This window comes from Coregonus lavaretus (genome assembly GCF_964263955.1).
Source record: "Coregonus lavaretus genome assembly, chromosome: 39".
NCBI classification, from domain to species: Eukaryota; Metazoa; Chordata; class Actinopteri; order Salmoniformes; family Salmonidae; genus Coregonus; species Coregonus lavaretus.
In genome coordinates, this window is record NC_140026.1 from 502,001 (window position 1) to 514,275 (window position 12,275).

At 43.0% G+C, this 12,275-nt stretch overlaps 2 protein-coding genes across 2 annotated transcripts in view; both read right to left on the reverse strand.

Moving 5' to 3' along the window:
- The window catches only part of LOC311112746 (uncharacterized protein), a 224,199-nt gene that overhangs the window by 137,987 nt on the left and 73,937 nt on the right, over positions 1-12,275 (reverse strand). The window lies entirely within an intron of this gene.
- LOC311112630 (butyrophilin-like protein 1) overlaps positions 7,507-12,275 on the reverse strand; it is a gene marked incomplete at its 3' end in the record, with an annotated part of 71,811 nt that continues 67,042 nt past the window's right edge. The window contains exons 14-19 of the mRNA XM_084155777.1: positions 10,642-10,662; positions 10,465-10,485; positions 10,288-10,308; positions 8,255-8,275; positions 7,918-7,998; positions 7,507-7,817 (exon numbers count right to left, since the gene is read on the reverse strand). Of these exons, the coding sequence (XP_084011903.1) occupies positions 7,507-7,817; positions 7,918-7,998; positions 8,255-8,275; positions 10,288-10,308; positions 10,465-10,485; positions 10,642-10,662 (476 nt within the window). The remainder of the gene's footprint in view (positions 7,818-7,917; positions 7,999-8,254; positions 8,276-10,287; positions 10,309-10,464; positions 10,486-10,641; positions 10,663-12,275) is intronic.

A 12,275-nucleotide genomic window follows, 5' to 3' on the forward strand; every position in this document is an offset into this window, starting at 1 on the left:
AGGTCCTCCGGGAGGGGAGGGAGGGAGAGAGAATTAGAGGGAGCATACTTAAATTCCCACAGGACACCAGATAAGACAGGAGAATAACACCAGATATAACAGACTGACCCTAGCCCCCCGGCACATAGACCATTGCAGCATGAGACAGCCTCCATTATCTATGCTGCAATAGTCTACAGTGCATTCGGAAAGTATTACGTTACAGCCTTATTCTAAAATGGATTAAAAAAATAAATAATCCTCATCAATCTACACACAAAACCCGGTAATGACAAAGCAAAAACAAGTTCTGAAATTTTAGCAAATTTATTCAAAGTACAAAGCTGAAATGCCTTATTTACATAAGTATTCAGACCCTTTGCTATGAGACTCGAAATTGAGCTCAGATGCATCCTGTTTCCATTGATCATCCTTGAGATGTTTCTACAACTTGATTGGAGTCCACTTGTGGTAAATTCAATTGATTGGACATGATTTGGAAAGGCACACACCTGTCTATATAAGGTCCCACAGTTGACAGTGCATGTCAGAACAAAAACCAAGGCATGAGGTCGAAGGAATTGTCCGTAGAGCTCCGAGACAGGATTGTGTCGAGACACAGATCTGGGGAAGGGTATCAAAACATTTCTGCAGCATTGAAGGTCCCCAAGAACACAGTGGCCTCCATCATTCTTAAATGGAAGAAGTTTGGAACCACCAAGACTCTTCCTAGAGCTGGCCACCCGGCCAAACTGAGCAATCGGGGGAGAAGGGCCTTGGGAGTCAGGGAGGTGACCAAGAACCCGATGGTCACTCTGACAGAGCTCCAGAGTTCCTCTGTGGAGATGGGAGAACCTTCCAGAAGGACAACCATCTCTGCAGCACTCCACCAATCAGGCCTTTATGGTAGAGTGGCCAGACGGAAGCCACTCCTTAATAAAAAAGCACATGACAGCCCGCTTGGAGTTTGCCAAAAGGCACCTAAAGACTCTCAGACCATGAGAAACAAGATTCTCTGGTCTGATGAAACCAAGATTGAACTCTTTGGCCTGAATGCCAAGCGTCACCTCTGGAGGAAACCTGGCACCATTTCTACAGTGAAGCATGGTGGTGGCAGCATCATGCTGTGGGGATGTTTTTCAGTGGCAGGGACTGGGAGACTAGTCAGGATCGAGGGAAAGATGAACGGAGCAAAGTACAGAGAGATCCTTGATGAAAACCTGCTCCAGAGCGCTCAGGACCTCAGACTGGGGCGAAGGTTCACCTTCCAACAGGACAACGACCCTAAGCACACAGCCAAGACAACGCAGGAGTGGCTTTGGGACAAGTCTCTGAATGTCCTTGAGTGGCCCAGCCAGAGACCGGACTTGAACCCGATCGAACATCTCTGGAGAGACCTGAAATAGCTGTGCAGCGACGCTCCCCATCCAACCTGACAGAGCTTGAGAGGATCTGCAGAGAAGAATGGAAGAAACTCCCCAAATACAGGTGTGCCAAGCTTGTAGCGTCATATTCAAGAAGATTTGAGTCTGTAATTGTTGCCAAAGGTGCTTCAACAACAGTTTTAAAACCAGTGTTTTGCTTTGTCATTATGGGGTATTGTGTGTAGATTTGTCAGGAAAAAATAACAATGCAATCCATTTTAGAATAAGGCTGTAACGTAACAAAATATGGAAAAGTAAAGGGGTCTGAATACACTGTATGTTTTCCTGGATATCCTTCAGCTGTTCATTACTCTCAGTTTGTTTGTTTTGGTAAACATTGAGAGCATCTATGTTTTCCTGGATATCCTTCAGCTGTTCCTGTCTCCATAGCTCTATACCACAGGATGATGACCTGTCTCCATAGCTCTATACCACAGGATGATGACCTGTCTCCATAGCTCTATACCACAGGATGATGACCTGTCTCCATAGCTCTATACCACAGGATGATGACCTGTCTCCATAGCTCTATACCACAGGATGATGACCTGTCTCCATAGCTCTATACCACAGGATGATGACCTGTCTCCATAGCTCTATACCACAGGATGATGACCTGTCTCCATAGCTCTATACCACAGGATGATGACCTGTCTCCATAGCTCTATACCACAGGATGATGACCTGTCTCCATAGCTCTATACCACAGGATGATGACCTGTCTCCATAGCTCTATACCACAGGATGATGACCTGTCTCCATAGCTCTATACCACAGGCTGATGACCTGTCTCCATAGCTCTATACCACAGGATGATGACCTGTCTCCATAGCTCTATACCACAGGATGATGACCTGTCTCCATAGCTCTATACCACAGGATGATGACCTGTCTCCATAGCTCTATACCACAGGATGATGACCTGTCTCCATAGCTCTATACCACAGGATGATGACCTGTCTCCATAGCTCTATACCACAGGATGATGACCTGTCTCCATAGCTCTATACCACAGGATGATGACCTGTCTCCATAGCTCTATACCACAGGATGATGACCTGTCTCCATAGCTCTATACCACAGGATGATGACCTGTCTCCATAGCTCTATACCACAGGATGATGACCTGTCTCCATAGCTCTATACCACAGGATGATGACCTGTCTCCATAGCTCTATACCACAGGATGATGACCTGTCTCCATAGCTCTATACCACAGGATGATGACCTGTCTCCATAGCTCTATACCACAGGATGATGACCTGTCTCCATAGCTCTATACCACAGGATGATGACCTGTCTCCATAGCTCTATACCACAGGATGATGACCTGTCTCCATAGCTCTATACCACAGGATGATGACCTGTCTCCATAGCTCTATACCACAGGATGATGACCTGTCTCCATAGCTCTATACCACAGGATGATGACCTGTCTCCATAGCTCTATACCACAGGATGATGACCTGTCTCCATAGCTCTATACCACAGGATGATGACCTGTCTCCATAGCTCTATACCACAGGATGATGACCTGTCTCCATAGCTCTATACCACAGGATGATGACCTGTCTCCAGAAGGAATATCATCCCCAATGATACTACTAATACTTCTAACTGTACTGATGAGGAAGAGGACAGACTTCTCCATTGTCCCTGAACTGCTTGACGTGTCCAGTCTAAATGACAGTCACTTTGTTCCCACAAAGTCACATGTTCAATAAGATGTTCCGCTAACATCATAACACAGACATGTTCTTGCTCTTCAATGAGGTTCTGCCAATCATATGTTGGAAACAATTATCAAGGACACGTACAGTAGTTCAACACGGTGTAGATAGAATCACTGGCGTTCAACGAACAGGTTACTAAGAAGACCTGTTACCTGTAGGACAATGTCTCTATCACAGGTCACCAAGGGGATAGACAATGTCTCTATCACAGGTCACCAAGGAGATAGACAATGTCTCTATCACAGGTCACCAAGGGGATAGACAATGTCTCTATCACAGGTCACCAAGGGGATAGACAATGTCTCTATCACAGGTCACCAAGGGGATAGACAATGTCTCTGTCACAGGTCACCAAGGGGATAGACAATGTCTCTATCACAGGTCACCAAGGGGATAGACAATGTCTCTATCACAGGTCACCAAGGGGATAGACAATGTCTCTATCACAGGTCACCAAGGGGATAGACAATGTCTCTATCACAGGTCACCAAGGGGATAGACAATGTCTCTGTCACAGGTCACCAAGGGGATAGACAATGTCTCTATCACAGGTCACCAAGGGGACAGACAATGTCTCTATCACAGGTCACCAAGGGGATAGACAATGTCTCTATCACAGGTCACCAAGGGGACAGACAATGTCTCTATCACAGGTCACCAAGGGGATAGTAAGGTACGCATAATAACACTACATACTAACGTTCAATAATGTTAAAATAGACACACAAAAAAATTATTAGAAGAAATAATAAAAATGTATTTAAAAAAACATTGTAAAGTGGTTATCCAACTGGCTATAAGGTGAATGCTCCAATTTGTAAGTCGCTCTGGATAAGAGCGTCTGCTAAATGACGTAAATGTAAATGTCAAATATTACACTGGAGTCAAGTTCTCACACAATGATGTCCTAGTTTATTTAAAACAAGCCATGATTTGAGAAATCATCAATACATGGAAAATACCATTCAACTGCATATACATGATTCAATATATAATATACAGTGGGGTCTGAGATTATTGACACCCTTGATAAAGATGACCAATAATGACTGTCTAAAATACATCATTCAAATATTAAGCTATATTACATGCTCAACCAAATTTGATAATTATATTATTTTACAATTGCTCTGACAAAAATATTTTGTTTAACAAGTTATATTTATTTTCTCAAAAAGGTAGAGGTCTAAATTATTGACAGTCCTAAAGATTCTAATAAAGTAGTCAAAAGTTAACTATTTGATTCCATATTTATAGCATGCAATGACTACATCACGTTTCTGAAGCTTCAGGGGTGGCAATCATTTTGACCCCTACCTTTTGGCAAATAAAACATGACAAAAAAATATTTATCTGAGCAATTGTATTAGTTTAAAATAATATAATTTACAATTTATTTTGAGCATCCATTAGCTCAGTATTTTAATTATTTATTTAATATAGTCATTATTGCTAATCTTTAGCAAGGGTGTCAATAATTTCGGACCCCACTGTATATTCTAAAGGTGAACAAACACAATGGAAAATAAAATACTACAAAAGCAGAGCAAAAATAAACAGTTAATAAAGTCAGTAAAAAAACAGCCACAGAAAATAGAAATATAAACACTTCAATAAATGATCTTGTTGATATATCTATGATGGTCATGTACTGTAACAGAGTCCTGTCTTGTTGATATATCTATGATGTTCATGTACTGTAACAGAGTCCTGTCTTGTTGATATATCTATGATGTTCATGTACTGTAACAGAGTCCTGTCTTGTTGATATATCTATGATGTTCATGTACTGTAACAGAGTCCTGTCTTGTTGATATATCTATGATGTTCATGTACTGTAACAGAGTCCTGTCTTGTTGATATATCTATGATGTTCATGTACTGTAACAGAGTCCTGTCTTGTTGATATATCTATGATGGTCATGTACTGTAACAGAGTCCTGTCTTGTTGATATATCTATGATGTTCATGTACTGTACATACGAGCGTCTGTAACAGATTATTACAGTAGACCTTAGTCTATCAATCCATTCAATTCAAGACTTTATGCATTCCTGTGGGGGAATTAGAAAGGCATTGTTTATGGGGAACAAATATGTGACTGGTTTCAGGAAGCTAGGCGTATGTCGAGGGTCACTACTTCACAGGAGAGCCATTTGAACATACACTTTTTTTTTTTAAATCAAAAATTGTTTCTTGTGCCTTAATAACAAACTTGTAAACTGGTCAGTATGTCTAGGAGCCTAGTTGGTTTAGCCACAGAAGGAGTTCGGATTGGTCTGCCATATAGCAGGCGTCTGTCTATTGGAGCTGGTTAGTATGTCTAGGAGCCTAGTTGGTTTAGCCACAGAAGGAGTTCGGATTGGTCTGCCATATAGCAGGCGTCTGTCTATTGGAGCTGGTCAGTATGTCTAGGTAATCCTGTCTAACGCTGCTTTTAACTAAACGTATCGTGTGATAGAGCTGCATCAGTGTTGCTCTCCACTTTCTGGAGGACCGAGTTTTGAAATCAGTGGAATTAGAGTATGATAGCTAAGGAGATGGAGAAAACAGCTGTCTCCGGATTACATCTTCAAACTAAGGACAACCAGGGCATCCGTGACAGAGAGGGAGAAGCTTCCATCCATGGATACGGGTAAGATAGTCTAGCTAGCTACATTGTCAGATTTTGACACATTTCTAATTTTGACAGAAAGTGGTTTCATTTCAAGTTAAAGTGTACTGTTAGCTAACTAGCTAACGTTAGCTGGCTGGCTCGCTAGCTAACGTTACGTGTATGATCTTATTATTCGTATCTCAGAACCATTTGCTTGGCTAGTTATAGCCTAATGTTAGCTAGCTAACATTGAACCTGGTTGGTTAGCTACCTGCAGATTCATGCAGGGTAGTAACGTCAGGAGTTGGGATTATGGTTCATTGTTTACCTAGCTTTCAGAGCATGTCGTCTGAGTGTGCCAGAGCGCAGAATAACTGACGAATTTACGAACGCTCAACACCCGTTGAATATGGACGGTGTCAGTAAACGTTGGCTAAAAAGCGTAAATTGTTGAAAGCAGCACAGTTGCATTCACCAGCGCTCTGGATAACATAAAAACAGCCTAACCAGCTCTGCTAGGGCAAGTAATGGTCAGTGAGCTGTTCTCTCATTTGTGTCTGGAAGTAGCTAGCAAACTAGCCAACGTTAGCCAGTTAGCTTGGGTGCTTGACTGCTGTTAGGACAGAACGCTCGGATCAACCCTTAAAAAGATGGGTGGGGCTAAACCTTAAGATGTTGCTGAAATGGGTGGAGACAAAGAAGAGCTCTCCAGTAGGTACCAAAACATGCAAGGGCCATTTTCTCAAAAGTGAGGTTACAAGTTTATCTACATATATAGAATAACCCACAATAAAAACATGGTTAGTAAAACCTACTTCAAAAAGTAAAGAACTAACTACTGAAAGTGGATTACAGAGTACTGACTACAACGTTTGTCAAATTACTTTGTCTTGCCAAGCTTCATATCACTCACAAGTTATATACTCAAACTCAGCTTTGTTAGATGGTTAGGTCCCAGTTATTGTCCCCCCCCCCCCTCTATATAAACTCAGCTTTGTTAGATGGTTAGGTCCCAGTTATTGTCCCCCCCCCCCCTCTATATAAACTCAGCTTTGTTAGATGGTTAGGTCCCAGTTATTGTCCCCCCCCCCCCTCTATATAAACTCAGCTTTGTTAGATGGTTAGGTCTCAGTTATTGTTCCTGTCCCCCCCCCCCTCTATATAAACTCAGCTTTGTTAGATGGTTAGGTCTCAGTTATTGTTCCTGTCCCCCCCCCCCCTCTATATAAACTCAGCTTTGTTAGATGGTTAGGTCTCAGTTATTGTCCCCCCCTCCCCTCTATATAAACTCAGCTTTGTTAGATGGTTAGGTCCCAGTTATTGTCCCCCTCCCCTCTATATAAACTCAGCTTTGTTAGATGGTTAGGTCCCAGTTATTGTTCCTGTCCCCCCCCCCCCTCTATATAAACTCAGCTTTGTTAGATGGTTAGGTCCCAGTTATTGTTCCTGTCCCCCCCCCCCTCTATATAAACTCAGCTTTGTTAGATGGTTAGGTCCCAGTTATTGTTCCTGTCCCCCCCCCCCTCTATATAAACTCAGCTTTGTTAGATGGTTAGGTCCCAGTTATTGTTCCTGTCCCCCCCCCCCCTCTATATAAACTCAGCTTTGTTAGATGGTTAGTTCTCAGTTATTGTTCCTGTCCCCCCCCCCCTCTATATAAACTCAGCTTTGTTAGATGGTTAGGTCCCAGTTATTGTCCCCCCCCCCCCTCTATATAAACTCAGCTTTGTTAGATGGTTAGGTCCCAGTTATTGTTCCTGTCCCCCCCCCCCCTCTATATAAACTCTATAGAAACTCTATAGTCATTGTCTATAGAAACTCTTCCACCCTTCTCCAGATCATCCCTCTCTGGTCCATGACCAAGTAAAGTCTCCATCTCCATCCCTTCAATACTCTTAGACTCCATCTCCATCTCAGGACCAGGTAAAGTCTCCATCTCCATCCCTTCAATACTCTTAGACTCCATCTCCATCTCAGGACCAAGTAAAGTCTCCATCTCCATCCCTTCAATACTCTTAGACTCCATCTCCATCTCAGGACCAAGTAAAGTCTCCATCTCCATCCCTTCAATACTCTCAGTCTCCTCTATTGAAAGATAGAAAGGATGATTTAGAATGAAGCAACAACATTCAGAATAAACTGACCAGTAATTATAAGAATCATTCCAATCATAAAGACTGATTACTTTGGGAAGGCGTCTGTGTTGTCTGTTGACCACCTGGAGAGGTGGGGAGGGTTTGGGGTTGGATGATCTCTACAGCTCTCTCTGAGGACAAACAAGAACAGACTGTCAGTTAGAAAACATGTTGGTGATTAACCTTAACAAAATGACAATGAAGAATGGTTCCTTCATCTGGTGTAAAAAAAAAATACAGATTAAAGAAAAGATAGTGAGAAATGAAATAATTATTGAATCATGAGATTCATACAGTATATATTTTTTAAGGAAAGTGTTTTTACTTAAATCAATGAAATAATTGCATGCAGTTGTGCAAGTATACAGACTTCAACAGACAACTCACCCCTCAGTTCTCTGATCCTCTCTGTAGACAGAAGACAGAGAATATAAAAACATGATGTATTCTGGTTACAAGAACATGAAGACAAAGACTAAATGTCCTCTATTTCATTTGATAATGTTGGTAATGTTGAACATTACATGAAGATAGTAAGCACACAGACTTCAACAGACAACTCACCCCTCTGTTTTCTGATCCTCTCTGTAGACAGAAGACAGAGAATATAAAAACATGATGTATTCTGGTTACAAGAACATGAAGACAAAGACTAAATGTCCTCTATTTCATTTGATAATGTTGGTAATGTTGAACATTACATGAAGATAGTAAGCACACAGACTTCAACAGACAACTCACCCCTCTGTTTTATGACCTCCTCTGTAGACAGAAGACAGAGAATATAAAAACATGATGTATTCTGGTTACAAGAACATGAAGACAAAGACTAAATGTCCTCTATTTCATTTGATAATGTTGGTAATGTTGAACATTACATGAAGATAGTAAACCCACACTGACAACACTTACCCAGAAGTCCAGACAGTTTATTAAGTTCATCTAGAGGGAGGGGGAATATATTCACTCATATTGCCACCAAAACAGACAGACAGGAACATTGACAGACAGACAGGTAGGCAGACAAATCAGACACAAACACACTACTTACTAAGGTAAAGTAGATCCTCATATGAATATGTGGATGGTCCTAAAAAACAGAGATTCAATTAGAAGTCATGTTAACACCTTCTAAAACCATCATGATATTATCTAACCCTGCTGGTCACCCCTCAGAGCCTGGTTCCTCTGGTCTACCCAGTACAGCCAGTAGAGGACTGGTCACCCCTCAGAGCCTGGTTCCTCTGGTCTACCCAGTACAGCCAGTAGAGGACTGGTCACCCCTCAGAGCCTGGTTCCTCTGGTCTACCCAGCACAGCCAGTAGAGGACTGGTCACCCCTCAGAGCCTGGTTCCTCTCTACCCAGTACAGCCAGTAGAGGACTGGTCACCCCTCAGAGCCTGGTTCCTCTGGTCTACCCAGTACAGCCAGTAGAGGACTGGTCACCCCTCAGAGCCTGGTTCCTCTCTACCCAGTACAGCCAGTAGAGGACTGGTCACCCCTCAGAGCCTGGTTCCTCTCTACCCAGCACAGCCAGTAGAGGACTGGTCACCCCTCAGAGCCTGGTTCCTCTGGTCTACCCAGTACAGCCAGTAGAGGACTGGTCACCCCTCAGAGCCTGGTTCCTCTGGTCTACCCAGTACAGACAGTAGTGGACTGGTCACCCCTCAGAGCCTGGTTCTTCTCTACCCAGTACAGCCAGTAGAGGACTGGTCACCCCTCAGAGCCTGGTTCCTCTCTACCCAGTACAGCCAGTAGTGGACTGGTCACCCCTCAGAGCCTGGTTCCTCTGGTCTACCCAGTACAACCAGTAGAGGACTGGTCACCCCTCAGAGCCTGGTTCCTCTCTACCCAGTACAGCCAGTAGAGGACTGGTCACCCCTCAGAGCCTGGTTCCTCTGGTCTACCCAGTACAGCCAGTAGAGGACTGGTCACTCCTCAGAGCCTGGTTCCTCTCTACCCAGTACAGCCAGTAGAGGACTGGTCACCCCTCAGAGCCTGGTTCCTCTGGTCTACCCAGTACAGCCAGTAGAGGACTGGTCACTCCTCAGAGCCTGGTTCCTCTCTACCCAGTACAGCCAGTAGAGGACTGGTCACCCCTCAGAGCCTGGTTCCTCTGGTCTACCCAGTACAACGAGTGGAGGACTGGTCACCCCTCAGAGCCTGGTTCCTCTGGTCTACCCAGTACAGTCAGTAGAGGACTGGTCACCCCTCAGAGCCTGGTTCCTCTGGTCTACCCAGTACAGCCAGTAGAGGACTGGTCACCCCTCAGAGCCTGGTTCCTCTGGTCTACCCATGAAATAATTACTGAATCAAGAGATTAATGAAGTATATTGTTTTTAAGGAAAGTGTTTTTACTTAAATCAATGAAATAATTGCATGCAGTTGTGCAAGTATACAGACTTCAACAGACAACTCACCCCTCTGTTCTCTGATCCTCTCTGTAGACAGAAGACAGAGAATATAAAAACATGATGTATTCTGGTTACAAGAACATGAAGACAAAGACTAAATGTCCTCTATTTCATTTGATAATGATGGTAATGTTGAACATTACATGAAGATAGTAAGCACACAGACTTCAACAGACAACTCACCCCTCTGTTCTCTGATTATCTCTGTAGACAGAAGACAGAGAATATAAAAACATGCTGTATTCTGGTTACAAGAACATGAAGACAAAGACTAAATGTCCTCTATTTCATTTGATAATGTTGGTAATGTTGAACATTACATGAAGATAGTAAGCACACAGACTTCAACAGACAACTCACCCCTCTGTTCTCTGATCCTCTCTGTAGACAGAAGACAGAGAATATAAAAACATGATGTATTCTGGTTACAAGAACATGAAGACAAAGACTACATGTCCTCTTTTTCATTTGATAATGTTGGTAATGTTGAACATTACATGAAGATAGTAAACCCACACTGACAACACTTACCCAGATGTCCAGACAGGTTATTAAGTGCATCTGGAGCAGGGGTGTCAAACTCATTTTAGCTCAGGGGCCACATGGAGGAAAATCTATTCCCAAGTGGGCCGGACCGGAAAAATCATGGTATATATAACTTAAAAACAACAACTTCAGATTGTTTTCTTTGTTTTAATACGATCAACATACAACATAAAGCTGGAGCCTGAGGACAGTGTGTCCAAAATAGTACAAGCACAACATCACTATTAATCATAAAACACGTCAAGTTTATTTGAAAATTCTAAAGAAAAAGAACACACAAACACACAATGCCTCAGTGATTCACAGAAGTATATCACAGATCACAGAACTATATCAGGGTGTCATTTCTCACGCAGAAATGTAGATAAAAATAATGAAATCCTGTTCCACATCAAGTGCAAGAACCACAGAGTCAATCAATTAAAAACAATAGCACATCAACATTAAAACATATAAACATAAATCTGAAAGCGTTGCTCAAACTCCCGTAACAGTCCCGTTATTTTATCTTTGAACCGCTTCATGTCTGCCACATGTTGGGTCGCGCACACATTTTTCAGACAGGGGAAGTGAGCTGCATCACCACCGGCAAGTTGCGTCTCCCACAATGACAGCTTCAACTTGAAAGAACATATGCTGTCATAATACTGCGTGACAACTTTGTTGCGCCCTTGCAGCTGTTTGTTCAAGTTATTCAGGTGCTCTGTAACATCCACCATAAATGCAAGGTCCGGCATCCATTCTGCGGAATGAAATTCTAACACTGGTTTGCCCTTTTCTTCCATGAACTGTTCAATTTCTTCTCGTAAATCAAAGAAACGCCTCAGCACAGCACCTCGGCTTAACCATCTTACCTCAGTGTGGTATGGCAGGCCATAGATGTGGTCTTTCTCTCTGAGAAGGCTGTCAAACTGACGGTGATTCAGGCTTCTGGATCGGATGAAATTAACAGTTTGGATGACCACCTTCATTACGTTATCCATCTTTAATGACTTGCAACACAAAGCCTCCTGGTGCAAAATACAGTGAAAAGTCAAAAAATCACGTCCTCCATTTGCAGATTGCACTTTCTCTCTGAACTTTGTCACAACGCCTGCTTTTTTCCCGATCATTGAGGGCGCACCATCTGTAGCCAGGCTGACAGCGCGGGACCAGTCCACTCCGACCCTGTCCAGCGCGCCGACGAGTGCGGTAAAAATATCAGCTGCTGTCGTTGTATCTGTCATCGGCACCAACTCCACGAACTCCTCGGTGACGGTCAATGTGTCATCAACTCCGCGGATGAAAAAATGGCCAGTTGTGCAACATCTGTAATGTCCGTGCTTTCATCAATTGCAACCGAAAACGCAATAAATGACTTTACTTTTTGCTTCAACTGGCTGTCCAAATCCACTGAAAGATCGGAAATCCTGTCTGCAACTGTGTTTCTTGTCAGGCTGATATTTGCA